The sequence below is a fragment of the Pan paniscus genome, chromosome X (genome assembly GCF_029289425.2).
Source record: "Pan paniscus chromosome X, NHGRI_mPanPan1-v2.0_pri, whole genome shotgun sequence".
NCBI classification, from domain to species: Eukaryota; Metazoa; Chordata; class Mammalia; order Primates; family Hominidae; genus Pan; species Pan paniscus.
In genome coordinates this window covers 129,158,919-129,184,813 of record NC_073272.2, presented here as the reverse complement: position 1 = coordinate 129,184,813, position 25,895 = coordinate 129,158,919, and the positions used below count along the sequence as shown (strand labels likewise).

Sequence of the window (25,895 nt, the reverse complement as noted above, 5' to 3'; positions counted from 1 at the left end):
TAGAGACGGGGTCTTGCTGTGTTTCCCAGGCTGATCTCAAACTCCTGGCCTCAAGTGATCCTCCCACCTTGGCCTCCCAAAGCAGTGGGACTATGGGTGTGAGTCACCACATGCAGCTGGCTCTGGCTTTTATTTCTCTGGGGTCTATACAAGTTAGTCACTAGGGCTTGACCCTCTTTCTGGTGCCCTCTTGAATGCCAAGCAGCCAGCAGGACTGGCCTGCTGCTGGCATTCCTCACTTATCCTGTGGGGCTGGGTAACCTTGGGTAGATCATGGCATCTTTGTGGGTCTTTGTCATTTCCATACCTGTGAAATTCTCTACCTTCATAGAGGGTATAATAAAAGGGGGGTGGCCTGGGGAGTGCTGAGGAGACACCTACACTCATGCACACACAGGAAGTTGCCAATGCCGTGGCCTGTCCCGTGACCATAATTGAGACCAGCATCCCACAAGGCTCTGCGGGCAAAGGCCTCCACCATTCGCCCTGGAAGGGAAGAGAGATTGACCCCAGTCAGATGGCTTTACTGAAGACTGTCCACCTTGCCCCTTCTTGCTTCACTATCAGAGTGGTGCCTAAGAAGAGGGGCCCCTGAGAGGCCGCTAAGCATGCACTGATGCAATGATGTTGGGTTGGGATGGAGAAGGGCTGATGGATGGAGTTAGTGGTTCCCTCGCCAGACCAGCCCATCACTATCTCCAGCTTACCATACATTGTATCCATTACCTGGATTGATGCCTCTACTGTAATTTCTCCCCATCTGTCAGGGCTTTGCACTTTGACACCTAATTCCTCTAAGAATCCTCCCATAATTGCTGTGGCCCACTGATCTCTCCCACCTCTGAGCAACAGTGTTAGATTAAGAGGCAGGAAACTCAGGTTCAAGGCCTGGGTCTCCCGCTAACCTTCTGTGTGACCTTGGGCAAGTCACTTTCTCTCTCTAGGCTGGATTTTCTCATCTACATAAGGGATGGGATGATGACAAAATCCTTGCCCCACCAGCCTCCCAGGGTGATGGTCTGAGTCCTGTGAAATCAGGGCCTGAGGCTGTGTCCAGCCTGGTTTCTGAAACCCACCTGATGTAGCAGCGGGAAAGATGAGCCTGGACAGGTCAATATTTCCTATCAGCACACGGGTGTATGCCTCCTGATGGGGAGAGGAAGAGGTGATGTGGAGGACGGGAGGAGGAGCCAGAGGAGTTTCCAGCTGCTTGGCCTATGGATACACGGTGCAGGGCCCAGGCCTGGGTGTGTGTAGGCAGGGTGGGGGGAGTCTCATCGTTATGTGTGGCTGCCCGGGTTCTGGAAGATGGCCAGCAGAGGCTGAGGAGGGCCTTCCCAAAGCTGGGGCTCCATCACGTGCTTCCCTCTGGCTGGTCTATGAGGATCATTACAATATCTGCAGGAGACACTTGGTGGCGGTGAACTGAGGCTGTGACTCCCTGGGCTGAATCCTGACTCAGCCACTCACTCTGAGACTTTGGGCAGGCGACTTTAACTGCTGTGTGCCTCAGTTTCCTTATCTGCGATGGGAAGATAACAGGACCTAGCTCCTAAGGTTGTTGGGAGAGGCAGGCAGACTAATGTACAGAAGGTGCTGCCAACAGCGTGCATGCTTCATGGAAGTTTAGCACACTCATTCCTGTGGTTGTGACGGCTGCTGAGTTTTCTTAAGGCCTTTCATGAGGGTTGAGGTTTGCTGACTTGGCAGCTTAGGCTTCCTCTGTCAGTGGAGGGAGGTGGCCTGACAGTGGCCTCTTCTGGTCACTTCCAGAGGCGATGTGGTCAATCTCCATCACCACACAGGTTCACAGGCTTGTCACTTTGGGCAGGACAGCCAGAGGCAGCAGACTCCGCCGCTAAACTGTGAGCTCCTGGAGACCTGGACAGCATTTTGTTCCCCTCTCTGTGTTTCCAGCACAATGTCTGCCCCATAGTCGGCCTGCTGCATGCAGCATGATGGCAGCTCGCTGCTCCACCCCCAGGGCCCTCTGGTGCACAGAGACAATGCCCTCGCCTCTGCCCCAGCTGGCCAGCCCTCGCTGTTTCCTGAACACCTCTGGCTCCTTTCCACCGCGGAGGCTTCATTTGTGCCGTTTTCATCCACTTGGGATGCCTTTTTTTCTCCTTTCTGCTGAGTACAGGGCCAGGCACACAGGCAACAACAAAAAAATATTTGTGCACTGATTTACCAGAATAGGATGAGGCTCAGCTTGGGCTGAGGCCTTGTCAGTGGCCTGAAATATCCCCGGGGAAGCAGCAGGGAGCACTGGGTTTTCCGGCACCAATGGTGTCACCTTGGGCAAACTACTTAACCTCTCTGAGCTTCAGTTTTAGCCTCTGAAATGGAAGGGATCTTGACTGCTTGGGTGCCCCCTTGGAGGAGGGTGGTGAGGGGAAATCTGGGCCCATGCTTACCTTCTGGAAGGCAGAGGGGGTGCCCCAGTGGACTGTTCTGGTGATGTCTGTGGTCCCGTCCCTATGGAGAAGGAAAACCAACATGCCAAATGCCTGGGGCTAGGGACTGGGGCCATGTGCTTTCTGTGTGCTTTCCACAAGTGGCAGGGCTGGGATGGGATGGGTGGACAGCGAAAGGAAGAAGACAGCTACCATAATCAAAATCCCCTCTTCAGCACCTATGTGTGAAAGGCCTCTGCAAACCTATCAAGTTAAAAGTTACTAAGTTGTCTGACAAGTGTGACTCCCCACCCTACACACTCCTCCCCCATCCCACTCATTTTGGATGTTCTGTAGGTCTGGGTTTCCTTGGGTCCAGCTGGTTATGAAAGCAAGGCTTCTTCCAGGCTTCCTGGGAGGCAGAAAGGGGACTGTCCCCTTTTTACAGCTGGGGAAACTGAGGTCCAGAGAGATTATGTTATCATAACACTCTCATATTCAGATAGTTGTCGACCATTTATAGGACACTTTTGCTGCTCCCTGGGAAGAATGGCAGAGGAGGCCTCATTATCCCCAGTTCACAGATGAGGCCATTGAGGCCATGCGGCTGTTTCCCTCTCTGAACTTCAGTGAAGCCAGGCCTAGAGCAAGCACTGCCTCTCCACACAGTCCTCTCCATGGCAAACACGGATCTGACCCAGTGACTTGCTGAGTTCCAGTTAGGTGAAGCCTCAGTCCCAAGGTCTGACTCCCAACTCCCAGCTGCAGCAGTTGCCACAGATGGCCCCTGTGATCATGCCTTGGTGAGGGAGAGGGGAGAAATGGTCCCAGGGCCCTGGGGCTTCTCCTTGGGTCATGGGGTGTGGTGACCTTCTTCTTCAGAAGGAAAGAAGAGGAAGTGAGGTGACTATTTCCCCGGCCTCACCCTACTCTGAGCACACCCCATTCCAGCAACGCCCCCACAAATTCACTTCCCCTTTGCTCATTGGCCATCTCAAGTACACACAGCATCAAACTCCTGACCAGCAAAGGCTGCTAAGCTGAGCGCCTGCTACTCTGGATCCCCTAGAGCTGTGCTAAGAACAAGCAAAGAGCCTCTGTCGTTAGCACATTCGCCATTTCCACAGGACTCCTTGCTCCTCCATCAGTTCAGTACGGCCCTTCTTTTGTCCCACCCCACGCTTCCCACACTTCCTTCCTCAATGAGGAGGGAAAATCTTTCAGGTCAGCTCAGCTCAGCTCAACTCTGGTGTGAATGATTGGTCACACGTTTGGAAGGAATGGGGTTAGCCTATTCTCTCTCTTTCTTTCTTTCTTTCTTTCTTTCTTTCTTTCTTTCTTTCTTTCTTTCTTTCTCTCTCTCTCTCTCTCTCCCTCTTTCTTTCTTTCTTTCTTTCTTCCTTTCTTTCTTTCTTTCTTTCTTTCTTTCTTTCTTTCTTTCTTTTTCTTTCTTTCTTTCTTTCTTCCTTTTATAGTCTTGCTCTTATTGCTCAGACTGGAGTGCAGTGTCACGATCTCGGCTCACTGCAACCTCCGCCTCCCGGGTTCAAGCAATTCTCCTGCCTCAGCTTCCCTTGGGAAGCATGCTCCACCACACCCGGAAAATTTTTGTATTTTTAGTAGAGATGGGGTTTCACCATGTTGCCCAGGCTGGTCTCAAGCTCCTGACCTCAGGTGATCTGCCCGCCTCAGCCTCCCAAAGTGCTGGGATTACAGGTGTGAGCCACCACGCCTGGCCAGGTTAGCCTATTCTGCATGGCTGTCAGGTCTGAGCATTCAGGTTGTACACTGTACAAAGGTAGCCCATCTAAAGGGTTGCTTCTCTCATCTGCCCCCACCTCCACCCTGAACAGTGCCATGGGGAAGAGGGGGCTGAGGAGTCTGCATGATGTTGGTGGTGCGGGGGTGTCCAGGGTGTGCACGAGTGGATGAGAGTAGGGTATATGTGTTTGTGTAGCCAGGCAGGGACATTGAGTATAGTTGCTCAGACTGTGTAATAATACGTGGACTTAGAAAACATTTTACTTGAGGCTGGGCATGGTGGCTCATGTCTGTAATCCCAGCACTTTGGGAGGCTGGGGCAGGTGGATCACCTGAGGTCAGGAGTTTGAGACCAGCCTGGCCAACATGGTGAAACTCCATCTCTACTAATACATATATATATATATATATATATATATATATATATATATATGTGTGTGTGTGTGTGTGTGTGTGTGTGTATGTGTGTATGTGTGTGTATATATATGTGTGTGTATATATATGTGTGTGTGTGTGTATATATATATATAGCTGGGCATGGTGGTGGACACCTGTAATCCAAGCTACTTGGGAGGCTGAGGCAGGAGAATCACTTGAACCCGGGATGCAGAGGTTGCAGTGAGCCAAGATCGTGCCACTGCACTCCAAACCTGGGCGACAGAGTGAGACTCTGTCAAGAAACAAACAAACAAACAAACAACCCACAAAAAACAGCAACTTAAGCAAAGGGAGTCTTTTCCTAATTCCCACAGAGGTGCTGCCTGGGTCCTGCCACTATTCCAGCCTCTGTGTATTTCCTACTGTGCAGGGACCCCCATGTGTGAAAATGGGAAGGATGTTCGGGGCTCATTCCAGATCTCTCCTTTTTCAGACGAAGAATCCGTGGCCCAGGAAGGGAAAGCTTTGGCTGACTCTTGGCAGGCTCAGGAGATCTGAGCAGAGACATCCAGGCTAGGGTGAGGTCAGGGGTACATACCAGTACTGCCCCCCAGAGTCCAGCAGGTACATCTCATCTGAGGACAGCTTGCGGTTCAGCTCCTTGGTCGGGCTGAGAAGGGGAGAGAATGTTGAGAAGGGCAGCCTAACCCTGCACTGGGTCACGTGGGAGGCCTTGGTGGGAGGACCTCTGGGGCCTGGGCTTCCAGGCCAGTCCCTCTGGAGGAAGTCATTCTATCCCAAAGGGCCCTGGAAGAGAACTCAGCTTCCGTTGCTGCTGTCCTCAGCACACGTCTGTTAATCCTGCACCTGGCTGAGCCAGGCCCTGGTCCCCAGGGAGGAGAGAGAGGGTAAAGCCCAGAATATGAGAGCTGGGAGAGCCCTAGAGACCCCCCAGCTCAGCTGTCTCCTTTTCCATAAGGAGAAGCAGGCCTATGGAGGCCAAGGGGCTTGCACGAGGATGCGCGGTAAAGCGGCAAAGAGCTGGGCCTCTACCCAGATGCTCCCTCCGGCCCTTTGTCTCTAACTTCCTGCTGCCTCCGAGAGCAGAGGGCCCTGAGAAGAAGCAGAGCACAGGAAGGGAGGATACCTCCAGGGTGGGGCTGCTGAGCAAGAGGTGGTAAAGCCGAGGAGCACCCACCCTGCCACTCTAGCCCGAGTGGGTAGGAGGGGCTGGGGCAAGGCAGCCGAAGGCGTGGGAGACACCAGGGGACACCAGGGGAGGGAATTCTGGGACATGTCAGGCACTCCCTTGGAGGGCATTGACCTCTCCCTGCTGTGCCCATGCCAGGCGGAGGCAGCTGGTCAGCTTTTCATCAGGCAGGCCTGCAGGGGTTTGTTTTCTATAGGGCCAAACACCTGGCTAGCCTGTATCTTGGGCCCACCTTGGCTGGTTCAGGCTGAGTGAACAGACCTCTCTCCATGTGAACTCGTGAGCTTTAAGCATTAGCTAACATAAGCAACACACGGGAAGCCAGGGAAAAGCATCCAATGGCATCGGTGTCTTCCTTCCAGGTCCCCCAGCCTCCAGCGCTCAGGCCTTTTCATTACAAGGCAACTCCCTACTCCACACTGAGCTCCTCTCCCAGCCCCCACAGGGCTAGGGGCCTCGGACCTTCAACGTGGACTCAGGTCCCAGAACATCCCCCTCCCCTCACCCTGTTCCTCTACACACACAACAGGATCCCCCAACAGGGCCCTAGAAAATTCTTTTTCCTCAAGTACCTGTAGTGGGCCAGGGCAGCATTCAGACCACTAGCAGAGATGGTTTCAAAACTGGGTCCGGAGGAGAACTGTTCTTCTCTGGAAAGTACAAGGCAAGGCATGATCAATGAATGGGCCCCTGGACTAGGCTGGGCCCAGGATATCTAATCAAATCCAATGAAGGTCATGGCTGCCTCTACCTCTCAACTGGATACCATTTGGCTCTCCCAGCCCTCACCTCCTGGTTCCATCTCCTCAAGCCCTGACCTGTCATTTATAGAGGAAGATCAGAGGACACACTGTAGACACCCATTATTTCCTCTCCACCTCCATTTTACGGATAGGAGTGAAGAAACCCAGCTCTCTGTATCTGAAAACTCCCCCAGTCCTGGGAGAGCATCCTGTACCTCAAACCTACAATCCGGCCCTGACCTGGGCCAAGCATGCCTTCGGGAATCCTCCTCCCTACCTGGTATTCTCAAGTGGTCCAGGGGCTGACCTGGTCTGAGCCACAGCACCCCCCAGGGAGATTCAGACCGTGCCTGAAGCAGACACTAGGGGACGCTATTGGGTTGTGGCCCTTCGAGTTGTCCTGCTTTCAGCGGGGCGGGAAATATCATCCAACGCCCCCTGCTCAACTCCCCGACCACCCAAGAACCTGTCACTCCTTGTTCTCCAGAGCCCTCCCCCACCCAGCACGCATATGAGGAGGATCTTCCTTTCTGCTAAGTAAGGGGACAAATTCCCCCTCCCTGCCCCCACTGCCACACTAAAAGACAGTCAGCCAAAAAGGACGGCCGTGGCTCTTCACCCTCGGAACTTGTCCACGAGCTCTGCCCCCGAGAACTCATCCACTGTGCCTTTGGGCACGTTCTTCTCCAGCCAGACCAAGTACCGGATCACAGCCACAGCGTCCCGCACCTGGAGTTGGGGAAGCAGGGAAACAGAGGAGCCGGGTGAGGTCTGGTTGCAGCCACAGGCTCCAAGATGATGGAGATCAGATAGCGGCTCCAGGATGTGGAGCTTTGAAAACACTGGCTATTTGATGTCAAAGAATTCTTGTTAGTGTTTATATATGATCATAGTGTGTTCCTGTTTTTGAAAGAGTTCTGTGTTGACGGCAGAAATGACACGCTATCTAGGATTTACTTTTAAAAGAATCCAGCAGCAGAGGGGGTGGTTGTGGTGGTAATGAACATGGGGTTATAGACAAGACAAGAATGGCCATGAGTCAAGGATTGTTGAAGCTGGATGAAGGGACACTGGAGATTATGATGCTATTTTCTCTATCTTTGTGTGTGTTTAAAATTTCCTATAAGACAAAGTTTTTTTTAAATGAGGTGGTTTATCTTAATTTTAACAAGAATTCTTTTTTAAAAATTGAGCCATCCTCTTGCCAGTGTGAGGAAATCATTATAGCTAACACTTATTTAACACTTAGAATGTGCTAGGTGGTGCTCAGAGCAATATACATATTCATTGAATTCTCACAACAACCATATGCTGTAAGATTACTGTTATGATCCTCATTTTACAGATGGGGTAACTGAGGCCCAGAGAGGTAAAATGACTTGGTCAAGGTCACCCAGTTAGGAATTGGGTAGAGCTGTGGTTTGAACTCAAGGCACCCTAGCTCCAGGGCCTGTGCTCTAAACCACTGTACTATATTGGGGGCAAGGATATGAGGTGCATGTGGGCGCCCAGGAATAATTTGGTGTCTGCTTCTTTATTTCTTTTTCTTTCTTTCTTTTTTTTTTTTTGACCTAGTCTCACCCAGGCTGGAGTGCAGTGGCATGATCTCAGCTCATTGCAACCTCTACTTCCCAGGTTCAAGCGATTCTCGTGCCTCAGCCTCCTGAGTAGCTGGGACTACAGGTGATCGCCACCATGCCTGGCTAATTTTTGTATTTTTAGTAGAGACAGGGCTTCACCATGTTGGCCAGGCTGCTCTCGGACTCCTGAGCTCAAGCAATCCTCTCACCTTGGCCTCCCACAGTGCTAGGATTACAGGCGTGAGCCACCGCGCCCAGCTTGCTTCTTTGTTTCATTGAGGGTCTTCTTCAGGCTCTTCTGGAGGCCTCTCCTTTCTAACTCATTAGGCTGGATACTCCCAAAAGGCCATGTCTGCCTGAACGTGGACTTACGTGGCTGGCCTTGAGGAGGGTCTGCTCCTTGCTGTTCTTCACTGCCTTGGTCATCATCACTGGGGAGTAGGTGTCTGTCACGAGTTTCTCCTGTTGGGGGCAGGGAGGAGAAAAGGAGGTCTGGGGGCACAGGTCTGGGGGCACAGTAAAGGAGGTCTCCATGGCACAGGGGTGTTTTCAGAGGACTGGCAGGAGGACCCAGCAGACGTGAGATTTGCCACCGTTTCGTGGCAATGCTCTCTACTCTGTGTGTGCTTTCTGTCTTTCCTAGTTTTCCACGTCCAGCTGAACCCTCTCTCCTTCCAGGAAGGCTTCCTTGATTGACACTGCCTTGCTTGGCAGTGAACTCCCTGTCTTCGGATCCCACCAGCACTCTGGGATGGATCAGAGTCTGGCCTGAGTCACTCGACAGGCTGTCCTGACAGTGTAAGTTTCCTGTACATATCATGACAGCTACCATTTATTGGACACTACCATGTGTCAGTCATATACACTATCTCCTTTAAATCTCCACTGAGCGACTCCTGCGAGGTCAGGACTCTTATTGCCATTTTATAGGTGAAGAAAAAGACCCAGATTGGCTAAGTTGCTTGTCCAAAGTCACTGCACAGCTAGTTAGGGACAGAGCTGGAATTCATTTTCAAGTTTGGCTGACTCCAAAGTCTCTGCTAGATCAGGCCGTATACTCTCCAGCCTCCTGACAATTTTATGAGCTCTCTGGATGGCCATCCCTGTTTCCTCTTCTGGCTCTTCCCAGTTAGGCCAAGAAGGGAACTCACTGCACAGTTGTTGGCTGACTAGGTGACTGAATGGCTGAGGGGCTTCACCCCACTTTAGGTTAAGACTTCTCAGGCCTAGAGTGGGGATTGGTGCCTGGCTTGGGCTGGGGCCTGGCAAACCCACCTTGGGTATCACTTCATAGATCCCATACATGGTATAGCTGGTCCCGATCCAGATCCTCACATCTCCCAATGCGTAGGCCTGGATGCTGTCACGAACTTGGCTGTAATCCTCGATTTGCACACACATGGGGCCTGTGCAACTGGAGTTCAGATAGCTCAAGGTTTCGGAGCTAAAGCGACTCTTGTTTGCAAACAACCTGGGTGGGGTGGGAAGACAAGGAGGGTCCTGAGCATCTGCTAAGGATGCAAAGGACCAGAGGCAGTCACAGTCCCTCTGTTCCTGGAGGTCAAAGGAAGCCAGCCCCAGGGAGCCAAGCAGGCCAGATTTGGGATTCAACAGGGACAGAGGTTTAAAGAGTCAGGAAAAGCCAACAGGGGGTTTTCTAAAGGGTCGTGCTGCAGCAGGCGCGGAGCTGATGGGCAGCCAGAGGGCTGTATATTAAGGCGGGATCAGTGGTGGGGCATCAAGAGGGTGGAAGTTGGAGAAAGTCCACAACAGCAAGCTCAGGAAAAGCCATACCTAATAGAAGAGTCTGTGAGCAGCGTGTAGGAATAGAAGAAGGGGTTATAGGGGATGTCACTGGCTCGAAGGTTGAAGAGCCCTGGGAAGAGAATTGACAAGGAATATTTAATGCTGATCTGCCTGAGGCAAGCTTTTCTTTTCCTCTTTATTTTCCTTTCCTTCCTTCTTTCCTTCCTTCCTTCCTTCCTTCCTTCCTTCCTTCCTTCCTTCCTTCCTTTCTTTCTTTCTTTCTTTCTTTTCTTTCTTTTTTGACAGTATCTTGCTCTGTCACCCAGGCTGGAGTGCAGTGGCAAGATCTCACTGCAATCTCCACCTCACAGGTTCAAGCAAGTCTCCTGCCTCAGCCTCCCAAGTAGCTGGGTTTGCAGATGCCTGCCACCATGCCCAGCTAATTTTTGTATTTTTAGTAGAGACAGCGTTTCACCATGTTGGTCAGGCTGGTCTTGAACTCCTGACTTCAGGTGATCCGCCCACCTTGGCCTCCCAAAGTGCTGGGATTACAGGCGTGAGTCACCGCACCCGGCCAGAGGCAAGCATTTCTGACACTTTTGCCCCACTGTTTCCTTTGGCCCCCAAAGATTACCAACAGCATGCTTGCATCATCTACCTCTGCATGTTACTCAGTCTTTTTGGAGGGGGGTGGGGGAGTGGGCGTCTTTGAGATGCTGTTGAGAGTTATGGATCTTTTCCCCCCAGAAAAATGCAGATACTTAGCAGTCAGCACACAGTTCCAGTGGGTCCCTGGAATATCTGAAGCCCAGCCATAGGGATCAGACAAGAAGTCCTGAGCCATGTCGGAAAGAGTAGAGTCCCACTGGGTGCTAAAGCTGGGAGTGTGAGTGCCCTGGGATAGTGGCTAAGTTGTTGGGAGGCATTTCCTGGTCCTCCTCCCCTTAGTGGGACAGAAGCATTTTGCTGCCATGGTCAGTTCGTTCCTCTGGTGGCCTGTGGGCTGGTCCCAGCTTGCTCAGGGCTACCTTTTGTCCTTTTTCTGAAGCCATGAGCTCCTGCCCCCTTACCCTTCTTGGTTCCCACGGGCTGTGGCCATGGAGTTCTCAAGAATTGGTGGGCACATGGTTATTTGGGGAAGAGCTAGCTCTGTGCTGCAGGGCCCGGGAGGCTTGGGGCATTGGGGAGACCCAGGCGCCCACCCATGTCTGCAAATCCACACTCACAGGCCGTCTCCTCAAGCGCCGACAGAAGGACGGCAGTCGGGGCCTTTTGATGCTTCTGCATCTGGCTTCGGACGCCAGATACTTTCTCCTGCCAAGTGCTCCCTAGAAGCAAAGGAGCCCCAAAAAAGTGTAAGTGACAGACCTTGCCTTTGGCACTCGGTTCCTGGAAGGTCAGCCTTAGGGTAACAGTTTTGCATCCTGTTAAAAAGCAGCGAAACCCTTTCCTCAAACAAACTCTTACTTGTGTACTCATTAATGACATGGGCCCTGGACCCAGATGGGGCTCAAATCCTGGCTTTGCCATTACTGGATGGGTGACCTTGGGCAAATTACCTAACCCCTCTGTGTCCCATTTTGCACATTTGTAAAATGGGGATGGAGTATAATAAGTATCTGCCTCAATAGGGCTGCTATGAGGATGGAATGAATTAATATTTGTAAAGCACACAGAATGGTATCTTGAGATGTAGTAACTCTTGTATCTTTCTGATTAATAAATAATCATGCAGACTGAGATCAAGAGAGCAGTCCTAGATGAAGGACAAAGGGGTAGGGCTGGGGCCATGTTCAACTTTCTCTGCAGTAACCCCAGTATTTACTAAGCCACGGGTACTGGGCTAAACACTCCATGTGCATTGTTCTAATTCTTACCCATCCCATTTTACAGATAAGGAAACTGAGGCTTCAGAGAGGTAAAGTGACTTGTCTAGGGTTTCATGGATGCAAGAGGTGGAGCTGGGATTTGAACTCTGGTCTGTCTGACTGCATGGCCCACGCTCTTAATCTGTACAGACACCGTACTGTCTTGATAACATTGTCAGTCTCCAAATCTGTCCTTAAACTCTGTGTCACAGCACCGTCCTTTCTCAGATGCTTATATCTGGGTTCTATGACTTTAGCTTTCATCTTCTATCCCTGCCCCCTGCAAGATATTCAAAGAGTCTACCCCTAGGCAGGACTAGGAATTTGCTGGCTGAAGGCCATAAACATTAAGGGTCCTAGTTGGGTTCAGATATGAGCATAAATAACTTAATGTCGTGAAAAATATTTCATGTAAACAGGTAAAACTATTCAACAATGACCAAAGCTTTGGGTACAATACATTTTGTAGGTTTATTTTACTACATATTTTACACATAATTTATGTTATGTGTATTTTACACATAACATAAAACGTATCATTTTAATCTTTTTAAAGTGCACAATTCAGTGGCTTTCAGCATACTCACAATGTTGTGCAACCATCGCCACGATCTAATTCTAGAACATTTTCTTCATCCCCAAAGGAAACCCTGTACTCACTAAGGAGTCACTCCCTATCCCCCCTCCCCTGAGCCCCAGGAAATCCCTAATCTATTTTCTGTCTCTATGGATTTGCCAGTGCTGGATATTTCATACAAATGGAATTGTACAATATGTGGCCTTCTCTGACTGGCTTCTTTCACTTGCAATTATGTTTTCAAGGTTCAGGAATATGATACCTTTCTGACAAACCAAATGAACCCAAATTTCAATGGTCTGGTGCGTACAGGTATGTTTGAGTAGCGAACTTTTCATGTTCTGCCCTTTGCACTCTCCTTTCTCCTTTAAAATCTGCAAGTGGCTGGAAAGTCTCTCTCGTCTTTATAAGCTTATTGAAGCTGAACTCTGTTCTTCGGCTTCCAAACTCAAGCTCCAGGTGCCTTTTTCTTGAAGACTGGCAGCGGGTGATGACTCGGCATCCCCTCACTTTTGGGAAGTGACAAAACCCTTCCAGCCCCAGGAAGGTTTTTCTTTTTTCCCTTCCCCTTCCCGACATAACTTTGACTTTCTTTATCTGAATAAGATGAGTTTTATTTATGATTTAACAGTCTTGGATAACAAATTTCTTTAAAAATGGTGTCAAGATGCAGAAAGAATGATTCTGGAAGTTACATCAGAACAGATAAAGAAAAATGGACACAATTTTCACTTGTTTCATCATGGCTGCTATTTTGAAATCTCCCTCCTGCTGTATTGGCTCCTTTCTAAGTGAGAAATTATGTGGACTTGCATGCGGAAAGGGATCTCTTGGCTTGATCAATGTTACTAGGAATCCAAGTTCATTGGCTCATTCAGAATTCCCAGGGAGATAGGAGTGGTTGGTGGCCAAGACACTGATTCATAATCAGTAGGCTGGTCCTGGTCAGGACTTTAGTTACGACTTACAGGAATCTTACAACATACTGTTCTTTTGTGATGTATTTAGATAGTGTCAACGGGGTCAAGGTTATTGATGTTATATTTTTCTAACCTTCCTGATTGGTCCAGCAAAACCTGAACTGTAATCTGTGCTACAGAATGACTCTGAACTTAGTTATTTACTTCCTCTGTCCACTCCTGGCCCACCTGACCCCAGCCATCTCACAAATCTAAATTCTTCATCACAAGAGGGTCAGAAGTAAAGGTCTGAATGATTCATTATGGATCAGTCTCTGCCACCAGGCAAGCAAATCATATCATGTTTTTTTCTCTCTTGAAAGGGGTTGGATATTTTCTCTCATCTTTCTCTGTTTCCCTTCTTTCCTCCCTTCCTGCTCCATCTTGTTTCAAATCCTAACATTCTTTAATCCAACATTTTCTAAATATGGCCGGAGGACATTTTGATTCAGACTCCTCAAGGGGAGGGGGCCCTGAAATCTGCATTTTAAACAAGCATCCCAGGTGACTTAGGTGCATGCTAAGGTTTGCAAACCACTGCTTTGGTACCTCTGATGATGAAGTTTGCCACCTACGGAATAGCAGCCGGGACCTGCGTTGCTACAAGTTGGGAAGGAAACTGGGCTTACTGAATCACCTGTGAATGCCTCCTGCAGGGCATAAATGGGTTGATTTGGAACCGGTGGCCTCTCTGATCCCCATACCAGGTCCACAAGATTGGTTGTGATGGACACCAGCTGTCTGTTAGAGCCTTGGAGGGCCAGATCATAACTCTCCCAGGTGTCTGCAGAGACAAGAAGGAGTCACTTGTCCCTTGCCCATTTACACCTCAGGAAAAAATTGTGATTCAAGCAAAGTTAGTCCTGGTTCCCTTTGCCTCCCTTTGCAGCCCAGCTGCCCGGAGCCTGCCCCAGCAGCCTGCCCACCCCCCACCCCCGGCATGTATGCCCACGCTGGGGTATGTTTCTCATCCTCTTTCTGCTTTCCAAGCCTAATGCCCTGAGCCTACTCTAACACTGACTGCCACAAATTGGCTAAGCTTGTCTTTTTCATTGCCAGTGGCTGTGGGTGGTCCTTCTCTTGGGCACTAATTATTTTATCAGGGCTTCAGTGTCACAGTCAAAAGGAATGGTGATGTTCAGGCCATTGGACAGGCTGGCAGAGAAGCCAGTTCTAAAGCACAAGCCTTTCAGTACATATTCATGAGGACTCCCCTTTGGGGGAATGGGCTTGCCAGCTGTCTGAGGCCCCAGAACTCAGGGACTTGTATTCTCAGGGGCCTTTTTTTTTTTTAAACTCAGAAGCCCTCCCAACTCTTTTGACCCTTCTAAGCTACCTTCCAGAAGAGGGTTACCATGTGATTCCAGCATCATCATTGGCAGGGTTCCAGGGCACAGAGGATGGTTCTGGGTTCAAGCACATCCTGGCCTATTCATCCACTAGCTCTTTAATGATTCACTGAGTCTTCTAGGTTGGGTCTCTGCACTCATGAATTTTAAAATATTTGTACTGATTCTTTTAAATGTATTTTAATTACACAATCCATGAATACATCCTCATTGCAAAACATTCTGCAACTACAATTTCAAATGCTCTATCTTTATAGTCCCACCGCCCCTCCTTCTACCAAGGTCCATTTCTTTATATCCTAGGGAAGCTGAGTCACCCTCGTTAGCATGGACAAATTCAGGGACTGAAGGAAGAGCATACCAATGGACAAGAGGAAGGGGTCAAAACCCACACGCCCTCCAGCGGGAATCTCGGTGAGGAGCCAGGTGACAATAGGAGTGGTGCCAACTGAAAGAAAGATAGGAAGCAATGCAGAGGTCACCTTCAGGGCCAGCCCCAGGCTCTCCAGCCAGGGGTTCTGTCTGATGGTCCTACCATGTGTGTCTTCCTTGAGATCAGCCTTGAAAGTCAGTGATGGCCTCAAATTTCCTAAGCTCCCCATAGAGGCCCAGCATGGTCTTACATGCACGCTCTCACCTATACCTTCCTGAACCTAGTCCAGGTCCCAAGACTTGGGGAACAAATCCATGCGGCCCTTCTACCTTCCTTATGGAGCTCCCAGTTGCAGTCCATCTGCCGCTCAGCCTGAGTCCAGTAGCGACTGTCGGTCCAGACAGCTGCTTTCTTCATAGTCACCACTGCAGTTCCTGGGGCAGAACAGAGAAACTTGCAGGTAAGGGTGAAGGGGAGGAACGTGGCATTAGCTGATGGATGTGCCATGCAGTGCTGGCTCTGAGAATGCCACAAGGGGCCTCTGGAAAGAGATTCTCTCCTCCATTGGAAAGAAGTGAGGAAGGAGATCTTAAAAAGAGCTGTGGGGGGAGCTGGCAGAAAGGTGTCCTGAATCAGGCACCTCTGCTTTGTGTTGAGGGCTGCTTGTGGACTTTCAGCAGAAGTGAGGTCAACTTTTGGCTGCATGTAGGCGCTCTCAGGAAAGATGGGGCTCAGCGTAAAGACTCGGTGGCTGATAGGGAGGCTAAACCAGAGGCTCAGCTGAGGACTGCTGGGCAAGAATAATCCAGAGACTTTGGCAAAGGGAAAAAGAGCCTACGAGGCACGAGGCAGGGTAGTTTGAAGCCCAAGGAGGAATGTTTGAGGATCAGGAAAGGAAGCTTGGATTTCATTCAATGGGCCAGGATCACGGTGCGAGGCCCCTTCAGACACTGTGATCTCATCAAGGGCTTCTATGTTTGTGTCTCATTCGGCCATGTGAAGTGATGTTGTCTGTAAAACAACTGGCAAAGGAAAACTTTGTCCCCAAATGAGCCCTCATGTGAAAGGAATCAGCGGGTTCTCAGCGGTTAGAGGTAGAAGTAGCAACTATTTAGAAACGGAGCCTGGGAGTGCTGGACTGGGCCTGGTTGCAGCAGAGGTAATGAGCATAGGAAGGCAGCCTCTGCCTCATTTCTACACAGAAAGTGGCTGGTGGGCTATGAGATATGTGCCCTGGGGAATCTGATGGTTTTGGGGTGGTGGAGGGAGACAGAGAGAGTAGAAGGGTTTTCTCTACAGTAGGTTCTGGGGTCCCAGATGCTGAGACACTAGCCACATTAGGTCCTCTGTGACCACCTCTGGATCTACCAACAAAAGCAATGGGGCTGGGTAATGATTGTTACCTGCAGACCCTGTAAAGCCTGTAATCCACGCACGCCTCTCGTCATGTTGGCCGATGTACTCGTTCTAGGAAATCAACAACACCATCATTAGCCTTTTTCGTGGTATCAGATCCCACATGAAAGGCCCCCAACCACATCCCAGTTATTTCTGTCTGTCGGCTCCAACCCCTTGTCAGCTACAAGCCCAAGCACACCAAGTGCCTCTTCCAGGAAGCCCTCTGTAACTCTCCCAGCCTTCAATATCTTCCCTTCCTTTGAGCAACCGTATCTTTTGCAGTTCAACTCCCCCGCCCCCCCACTGTTCACACTGCACTCAGTGTAACACTGGACTGTTCTGCAAAGGAGACTTGTTGCCCTGCCCTGCAAATTCTATGCAGTCTAGGGTCCTGTCTTTTGGCTCGTTTGGGTTTTCCCCTCCAGCTAATCCTTCTCCCTCCTGAGTCAAGCACAGTAGACTGGGAACATCATAACTTCTGCAAAGGGCTTTACACGTTATCATATTTTGATCCTCATAATCCTTGGAGATAGATCTCATTACAGACCCATTTCTCTTTGCAGAAGAGGAAACTGAGGCTCAGGGAAGTTCAGATACTTACCCAACGTTCTTAGCCCTTCCCAGCATGTGGGAAAATTAATTTAAACAAGCTCATTGACACTAAAAATGCCCTCTCTTCCAAATGGGCTGGTGTTGGAAAGGTGGATGGTGTGGAGGGTAGAGCTAGTGAGGGGAAACGGTGGGATGGGTGCCCCCCTCCACAACCAACCCCGCGCTCCCTTAACCCAGGATTTTGGATTATTTTGCTACTCCATTCCACAGAGTATGGGAAGGCCTGGGCCAGAAGGTAGCTTGGAGTTCTTCCAGCCCAATTTCCAGCCCACCTTCTAACCTCCTAGGGCAGGGATACCCTAAACATTCATTCTGGATCTGCCTTCTAGGAATTGATGAAAATTGATTCTGAAGTTGTTTATAGTTTAATTTCTTGAGGTTAAGGAGGTTTGGCAATGTCTGCCCGCCTATGTAGAGGGATACATTCTTTCAGTTGCCCTAAAACTACCGTGTCCATGCTCTCTACTTCCCTCCCTTTGCCCATCAGATCCTTTCTCTGTCTTCATCTTCTGAGTTTTAACAGCTCCTGTTTGTGGTCTCTGACCCAGGGTAGCAGAGAGGGCAAGGGGGAGAGAAGCTGTCTCTTACCATGTGAGCATCTGTGTCTGGGATGATGTAGGCTGAGAGATTCTGGGTCTGCATCTGCTGGCGGAGGGCTGTGAGTGACATTGTGGTATTGACCACAGTAACTGGAAGGTACTGACAGATGACAAGAAGACATTGAGACACAAACAAACAGATACACACGTTGCTTAGAGAAAATGACATCTGGGCCCCTGGCCTCCAGAAGAGCCCCCAGCCTCTCCTGAAGCAGGGGTTGGGGGAAGTTAGGCTGGCCTGGCTTGGGAAGGGATGGGGTGGCAACTGATGTTACTGCTTAGTCTAGATTAAGATGCCTGGGCTGGGTGGAGATGGAGGTGTTGGAGAGTTTGGAAAGGGACCCCTTGTGACAGTAATGGGACCTGAGTCTGGGATATGGGTGTGGGTGAGAACTGCAGGGGTCTGAGCTCTGGCATTGGGCCAGGCCATGCAGACAGTCCTTCTTTGGCTACCTGGGGGTAGGGTTGCCAGATTAGCAAATAAAAATACAGGACACTCACCTAGTTATGTTTGCATTTCAAATAAACAATGTGTAATGTTTTAATGTAAGTATTATATTAAAACATGCACAATTTGGGGCATACTTGTACTAAATTCTTATTTGTTATCTAAAATTCAAATGTAACTGGGTGTCCTGTATTTTATCTGGCAACCTTCCCTTGGCAGGGTTTTTCAGGTTGCCACCCACTGGTCCCAAATGGCAGAGGAGAGTGAATGAATGCCCCCAGCAGTTTGAGATATTGCCCAGAAAGACCCTTTCCAGACCAGTTCTCTATTTCTTTACAGGTCATTTTAGCTTTAAAACGAAAAGCATGTTTCCGTTTGTGCTGTTTTGCTTTCTACTCCACGATATATCCATGTTTGTTTTAATATAAAAGTAATGTGGTTTGCCCACCCACCTGCCTGCCCCAGGGGTCCCATAAAGTTAATATTGCTAGCAGATGTACTGCGTTTTTCCCATGGCTTACAGTGCTGCTGGCATGCCTACCCCTTAGCCCTACTCTGATTGTAGAAAGAATCACTCTGGTCTCCAGCTAGGAAGCTGACTACCCAAGCCCCTTCTGCTGGGCCTTTTCCTCGTCTGCACACCCTAGGCCTCCCTCTCTTGCCCTTCCGTTGGCTCTTATTTGGTTTTTGTTTTGTTTTGTTTTGTTTTTGAGACAGAGTCTTGCTCTGTCGCCCAGACTGGAGTGCAGTGGCACAATCTTGGCTCACTGCAACCTCTGCTTCCTGGGTTCAAGCAATTCTTCTGCCTTAGCCTCCTCAGTAGCGGGGATTACAGGCACCCGCCACCATGCCTGGCTAATTTTTTTATTTTTAGTAGAGACGGGGTTTCACCATGTTGCCCAGGCTGGTCTCGAACTCCTGACCTCAGGTGATCCAACCGGCTCGGTCTCCCAAAGTGCTGGGATTACAGGCGTCAGCCACCGTGCTCGGCCTCCGTTGGCTCTTCTAACCTCTGTCTTCCTCCCTCTTCCCTTCTGTGCTTCTCTTTTTGCTGTCACTCTAGAATTTGTCTTTTCTTTCCTCTGCCTGGCCTCAGCCAAAGGCCAGCTAGGGGCCTCCTGCCCTCCTCCCTCCTCCTAGAGGGGTTTCCCAGGCCCAGATCAGGACGGAAGCAGATAACCTGCTGCGGGAATGAGTGGGAGGGAGGGGAGGGCACTGATGTGGAGGGGAGGGAGTGGAGGGGGGAGGGGCCCAAGAGTCCGGAAATCAGGAGAAAGCCTGGTAGGAGGAGGGGCTACCAACTGACCCAATGAGGGATAGAGAAGATGATAGAGCAGGGCGGGGGTGCTGCGGTGCAGGGGTGTGTGGGGCAGGGTTTGGGGGGTGCGTGGGGCCAGGGGGGCCGTGCGCGGGGGGCAGGGGGCACTCACAGGGGGGTTGGTGGAACAGTTTCTCACATCCTGCCCTCCAAGGTCCACTGGCTTTGGGTGGCCCCAGGCACAAGCTAGAAGCCGGGAGAAAAATCCAGGGTCATTTGGGGACCAGCTAGTTCCTAGAGAGGGAAGGAGTATCCTCTCAGCCCGCCCCACGGGGCCTCCATCCTTTGAAACGCACGAAGCTGGCCAGCTCTACTTGAGGATAAAAATAATCACATTTCATAGGAAATCAGGCTGAATTGGATAGCACCCTGGGTCACAATCAAAGAAATCTGTTTCATAGACAAGTGATTGCCACTTTTGGATGGGTTTTAGTGCTCATTAAATCAATTTTTCTTCTAATCTAATTGGGTCTTTTCAGGGTTTAGTGAAGTAGAAAAGTTGTGTGTAAATTAAATTTTTGTTATCAAATTTTCTTTGAAATGCTCTAGAAGATCACGCTAAATAATCACCCCACCTTCATTTTAGCCTTTTATAAATCTAATTGTATGATACATTGGGTTGACTTCAATTCAAGGCCTGCTTGCACTGTTTCTTACAGTCCAAATCTTTGCCTATCATTCCAGGCTCATTTTCAATATATTAGACAGAAATCCTAGTCTGCCATGGTGGGGAAAGACGGATTAATTAGTATTTAAAGACACCCTATTATGTGCCAGATACTGAACGCAGCAATTCATCTACAGTATCTCATTTGATATTTGTGACATCACTATGAGGTGGAAATTATTGTTCACTTTCTGCAGAGGAGGAAGTCAAGGCCCAGATAGATTTGGTAACTTGTCTAACTTATGCCACCAGGAGTCAGTGGTAGAACAGGGATTTGAACCCAGGCCATCTTAATACAAAAGAGGTGAGTGCACTTTCAGTCCTCCCACTCTGCCAAGTATGAGAGGTGGGCCTGAAAAAGGTGATGCCACAGAAGGGACAGAATATATGGAGATCTAGTTTCTAGTTTGGGCTCTGCCCCCAATTTAGAGTGACTCCAGAGTGACTCCCGCCCCCAATATTCATTGAGCAACCATCTCCTAAGCGCCTACTGTGTGCCAGGCACTGGACTAAGTTCTCCAGGCTCTGGACCTCTGGAAAGGAGGGGCTTGAATTAGACAAAGCCCCTTCCTGCCCTGAAAGCCCAGTGGTCTCTGATAGTCCTTGCCTCTAACCCCCCTGTCTTTTAGGGAGGGATTTCCCTAGATGGTAATGGGGCCCTGAGTGTGGGGAGACATTACACTCCCCCGCCCCCCCTCCTTTTTTTTTTTTTTTTTTTTTGAGACAGAGTCTCTCTGTCACCCAGGCTGGAGTGCAGTGGGGCGATCTCAGCTCACTGCAATCTCTGCCTCCCGGGTTCAAGCGATTCTCCTGCCTCAGCCTCCCAAGTAGCTGGGACTACAGGCATGCACCCACCACACCCAGCTAATTTTTGTATTTTTAGTAGAGATGGGGGTTTCACTATATTGGCCAGGCTGGTCTCGAACTCCTGACCTCAGGTGATCCACCCGCCCCGGCCTCCCAAAGTGTTGGGATTACAGGCGTGAGCCACTGCGCCCAACGCCCCCCGCCCCCGCATTTTTTTTTTTTTTTTTTGAGATGGAGTCTCCTTCTTTTGCCCAGGCTGGAGTGCAGTGGCACAATCTTGGCTCACTGCAATCTCTGCCTCCTGAGTTCAAGCGATTCTCCTGCCTCAGCCCCCCGAGGAACTGGGATTACAAGCGTGCGCCACCATGCCTGGCTAATTTTTGTAATTTTAGTAGAGACAGTGTTTCACCATGTTGGCCAGGCTGGTCTCGAACTCCTGACCTCAAGTGATCCACCTGCCATGGCCTCCCAAAGAGCTGGGATTACAGGCATGAGCCACCACGCCCAGCCACACTTTTGAGTGGGCTGAGCTACAGATGCAAGGAGGGTGGCTGGGGTTCAACACCATGAACGTCCTGTGTGATTTTATCTTGGTCTCATAAACTCAAGGATCAGATGCGACCCATACTGTTCATTTAAGAAAACAAACACCCATTTCTGTAGAAACAGATCCCTGGCAAAATGTTGGCACTGATATGCTAACATAAGAATCAGGACACAGCCAACTTATGTCTCTCTGGACACCAGAATATGCTGTTCTCTGAGGCCAGGGCTGTGGCTCCCAAGAGCAGGCTCTGCAGCTGAATGACTCTGTGGTCCCTGGCACAAGGCCTGGCACTGGGTAGGTGCTCAGGAACTGGACACTGAGTGACTGATCAGGCCCTGCTGACAGACAACAAAGAAAGGAAGGCTAGGGTGGGAGCGCTGGGCTGGGCACCTAGTTGAGGACAGAGAGGGTGCCGCAGGAATGACAAAGAGGAAAGACTCTCTTCCTGACCAAAGTTTAGTTAGGCTCCCCCAAAGCCTCTTCTCCACTTGGCCTTGACCTTGGCCTTCTGTGTCTGTCCTGCCCTTGCCAGGCCTGCATCACCCAGTCTTAGCAAGAATCTTGCTAAGTCAGTTTAGACACCCTTGATATCTGATCACTCTGGCCTGCCGTCAGCAAGAATCCTGTTCAGTCGGTTTAGCAAGAATCCCCCTACCCTTGCTATCTCCTCTTAATACTTTTCCATCCACTGACCCCCTCACTCTGCTCCTTGGCTACAGATCCCTGGAAGTCTTTTCTGTAATCAGAGTTGAGCCCCATTTCCCTCCTCTATTGCAATGCGGTAGTCTTAAATTAAGTTTTCCTTACCGTTTTAACGAGTGTCAGAATATTTTTTTTCTATAATGGGGGGAATGGAAAGGTGCCAAACCAGACTCGATCCAAGTTATGAGGGCCCCCAACACTGGCCCTGAGGTGTCTCTTCCTCAAGTCAGAGAGAGGAAGCAACAGAAAAAGAGACTCGGGCCCCAACCCTCACTCCAACCCTTTCTGAGCTCAGAGGGGAGAGGTCAGAGCTGCCTTCCAGTGGAAGCTAGGGTGCACATACCACAGAGGAGGACCAGCCAGGGGCAGCAGCCCCAGTGAGCCCGGGCCATAGGGTCTCCAGATGCCGCCGCTGGGTGGATGGAGGGACAAGGGAGAGAGGGAGGGCTCTTTCCCCGGCCTCTTCCTTCAGGCCTTTCCTGGGCTCGAGCAGACAGAGGGTGGGGGCTGGCGTCAAGAAGGAGGCGTCTGGCTGCTGGGTGGAGAGTGCTTCTCTGGTCTGTTGTTTTGGAGGGCTCTGGGAGCCAGGGTGGGCAGAGGAGCTTTGGGCTGCCCGAGGCGGACTGTGCAAGTTCCTAGTCGTGTAGGATAGGGTGTGAGGCTATCCTGGGCAGAGTCCAAAGATCTCAGAGACAGAGGCACAACAGCTGGTCTCAATCAGCCTGCTTTTCCCAGCCCCCTCTCAGCGGCAGAGCCCCAGCCATTCCTTAATTCGGTCCCCTTCCCTCCAGCAAGCTGATTCCCATTAGCTCCCACACTCTGGGCTCTGGCTCCAGCACTGCTTTTGCTGTGGGGATGGAGATTTGCCTCCTGCTGCTGCTCCTTTTCCTCCCCACCTCTTCTTCCTCCTCGTTTTCCTTCTCCTCCTCCTTTTTCCTCCTTCCCCTCCCTTTCTGGGCTCCTCCACTTCCTCTTCTTCTTCCTCCCTTTCCCTCCTCATCCTCCTCCTTTTCTTTTTTCCTCCTTGTCCATTTCCTCCTCCTCCTCCTTTTTCCTCTTCCTCCCCCTCCTTTTTTCCTCCCTCTCTTCCTCCAAGCTGACTGGAAAAGCCAGTGTCCTCTCTTCTTGTAGTGCTTGGCAAGTCCCACTGTACCCCTTGGGAAAGTTGGTTGTGACTGGAGAGTTACTTTCTTGAGCTGGGATGAGTCCCCCCAGGAGTGCCCACTCTGAAGAAGTGATGCCAGCTCTTCCCTTGGGATCTGGGGAGTCCCATTCCCCTGCATTTTCTGAACCTGCACTCTGGGGAACCGAGGCTGTTAGAGCCACTCACACCTGGGAGGAAATGAAAGCCCAAAGATGCCCCTATCTGGAGGGTTCGGGGGATGCCACTGAATAGGGAAGAAGACACAGAAAGGGGAGTTTGGGCGCTCTGAGAAGACTAATTTGGTGAACTGGAAATGCTGTTTCTGCTGTAGCTTCTAGAACAGGGATTTGGTTACCCTGAAGTGTGAGTCACTCGTAAACAACACAACTCCCAATGAGGGAAATGGAGAAGCTGAGGCCTGCCTTGTCTTCACACCCAGCTGAATCAGAGGGCAGCTTCAAGGCAGCTCCTAGTAAATGCTCTACAGAACCCTTGCTCTTTGGGTTCGAGGAAGGCGATTTCCCAGAGAGGAATGCTTTAGAGAGATAAACAGACCCAATGAGGATGGATGCTCACCTAGCCTGGAGGGCCCCAGAGGCAAACTGCCCATTCCTTTTGTTTCTATTTTTATTTTTGAAACAGGGTCTTATTCTGTTGCCCAGGGTGGAGTGCAGTGGCATGTTCTCGGTTCACTGCAACCTCAGCCTCCCGGGCTCAAGTGATTCTCCAGCCTCAGCCTTCCGAGTAGCTGAGACCACAGGTGCGTGTCACCATGCCTGGCCACCATTCCCTTTGTTTCTATTTTTAATGGATTTACAGTCTGCTTATGTCCACATCAAGTGTAAAGCAACTTTCAACAATCCATTCAAGAATGACAAAATAGGCCATTTTGAAGAGGGAAAACGGACCTTCATGGGAGTCTCTGAAGGGGCAGAGTCAAAATGAGTGAGGTGGCTCAGTGAACTTCATTCTCAGGAATAAAAGCAGAGGGCAGGAGCCCACAGCCTCAGAGGACAGACCAGGGACAAGGAGAACATGAGAATGCTGTCATTCAATAACTGCTGAAGCTCCCGCAGCCTTTTCCCCGGGCTCCTCTCTCCCACCCCTTCCAGGGCTGGTAATGAAATTATTCCCAGAGACCAGAGCACTGGAAAATGCCCCCTCAAAGGCTCCTGCCTCCTCTGTTTGCTGCAGTAGCCATCCTGAAGGGCGGGCAAGCAAGCAGATAGAGCTGATGGGATTTTGCAGGGGAAGACCCCTGAAGATAGCCTTTGAGGACAAACATGGTCCTGTCTTTCTGTCAGTGAACTGAGCCTCGAAACACTGACTTGGGAGCCAATCAGCCTGAGTTTCAATCCCAGCTCTGGCACCCACTAGCTGTGTGATCTTGGGCAAGTGACTTTATCTCCCTGAGTCCCCAGTGTCCTCACCTGTGAGTTGGCATAATAATAGTACTAGCTTCTAAGGTTGTTATGAGGATTCAATGGGCTAATGTTGGTGATGCTCTCAGAACATGCCTCGCAGAGACAAGAGTAAATGTTCTACAAATGTTTGTTAATTCACATACTAGAACTAAATAAAGCCAGTCTCATCTGTACTTTGTTCTTTCTCTCCCTGGCATCCAGCACTGCTGAAATAGCAGTTGTTATAGCAAAGATCAGCTGAGCTGAAGGGCCAACCCCCGAAGCAAACAAACTAAACGGGGATTCCACCCCCATCTTCTGGACTCTGCCCAGGGATGGTCCCCACATAATACTCAGCCCTCTGGTTTCATACCTCTGGGTCCCAGCCTTAGCCCTCGTGGCAAAGATAACTTCACTTGCCTTCATCAGCTCCTTCCTTATCTCCCTATCTCGAAACCACTGTCTTTACTCTTATCAGTTGAGAGACTTCAACCCAAGTTGGCAACAGGCTTGAAGTGGAAAGAAATGATTCAACGTGGGGAGGGTTGAATGGCCGAGTCTTTGCATCAAAGTTGTTTGGAAGATGCATGCATCACTGGAGTCTCGCTCTGGCCTACTCAGGCAGTGGACTTCTGCTTGTTTTACTTTTTGGTCCAAAGCTAGCCTAAAGGCCAAATTCTGAAATCAGAGGTGATCTTCTCTAGAGTACCTCCTGTCTGTGCCTCTTATTTTGCACCCTCATGCCACCCCAGGCTTCCAACCTGAGCCTGCCCTCTCTGGGCACCAATGCCTCCTTGACTTCCATCAGAATACACCTTCCTGACTTACGTGTTCTCCCACCAGGTGACAACCACTAGGTGTCCTGAATCGCAGCTGAGGTCACAATAACAACTAATGTCATGAGTGTGAATGAGAAAATGCATATAAAGTGACGAGCAAGCAAGGAACTCTAGCACCAGGGATACAAACAGCTCTGCTGTGGGAGCCCCGGGGAAGGGTAGAACCTGGAGGAAGGCCAGGAATCAGAGAGGTGGAGTGAATCTTGGCAGTAGAGGTGCAGAGATGGCATTGCAGGAGGTGGTCACAGGGAAGGACAGCAGTCTAGGGGCAGACTGGCGGCAATAATGTGAAAAGCAGCCTGAGGAAGCACAGGTGGACAGCGCCATGGACTGGAATAGCCGGTGGCAATAGGAAAGTCAGAGACCCAAGGGGGCTATGAGCACTGCAGAGCATCCCCTGGGGATGTCCCAAGTTACTGAGGATGAAATCATGAAATGATACCTGAGGTTCTGCAGTTCTGCAGGTGGGAA

The 25,895-nt window shown here is 50.3% G+C and overlaps 1 protein-coding gene across 4 annotated transcripts in view; it reads right to left on the bottom strand.

Moving 5' to 3' along the window:
- The window catches only part of XPNPEP2 (X-prolyl aminopeptidase 2), a 30,597-nt gene extending 7,854 nt beyond the window's left edge, over positions 1-22,743 (bottom strand). For all 4 annotated transcript variants that reach the window (XM_063601742.1, XM_063601740.1, XM_063601739.1 and 1 more), the window contains exons 1-17: positions 22,382-22,743; positions 19,428-19,501; positions 17,539-17,649; positions 16,344-16,407; positions 15,270-15,374; positions 14,929-15,015; positions 13,856-14,002; positions 11,041-11,142; positions 9,863-9,944; positions 9,344-9,539; positions 8,441-8,530; positions 7,108-7,217; positions 6,318-6,395; positions 5,134-5,205; positions 2,418-2,478; positions 1,077-1,146; positions 382-486 (exon numbers count right to left, since the gene is read on the bottom strand). In XM_063601742.1, the coding sequence (XP_063457812.1) occupies positions 382-486; positions 1,077-1,146; positions 2,418-2,478; positions 5,134-5,205; positions 6,318-6,395; positions 7,108-7,217; positions 8,441-8,530; positions 9,344-9,539; positions 9,863-9,944; positions 11,041-11,142; positions 13,856-14,002; positions 14,929-15,015; positions 15,270-15,374; positions 16,344-16,407; positions 17,539-17,649; positions 19,428-19,501; positions 22,382-22,430 (1,603 nt within the window). In that variant the 5' untranslated portion in view covers positions 22,431-22,743. The remainder of the gene's footprint in view (positions 1-381; positions 487-1,076; positions 1,147-2,417; positions 2,479-5,133; positions 5,206-6,317; positions 6,396-7,107; positions 7,218-8,440; positions 8,531-9,343; positions 9,540-9,862; positions 9,945-11,040; positions 11,143-13,855; positions 14,003-14,928; positions 15,016-15,269; positions 15,375-16,343; positions 16,408-17,538; positions 17,650-19,427; positions 19,502-22,381) is intronic.
- Between the last annotated feature and the right edge of the window lie 3,152 nt (positions 22,744-25,895).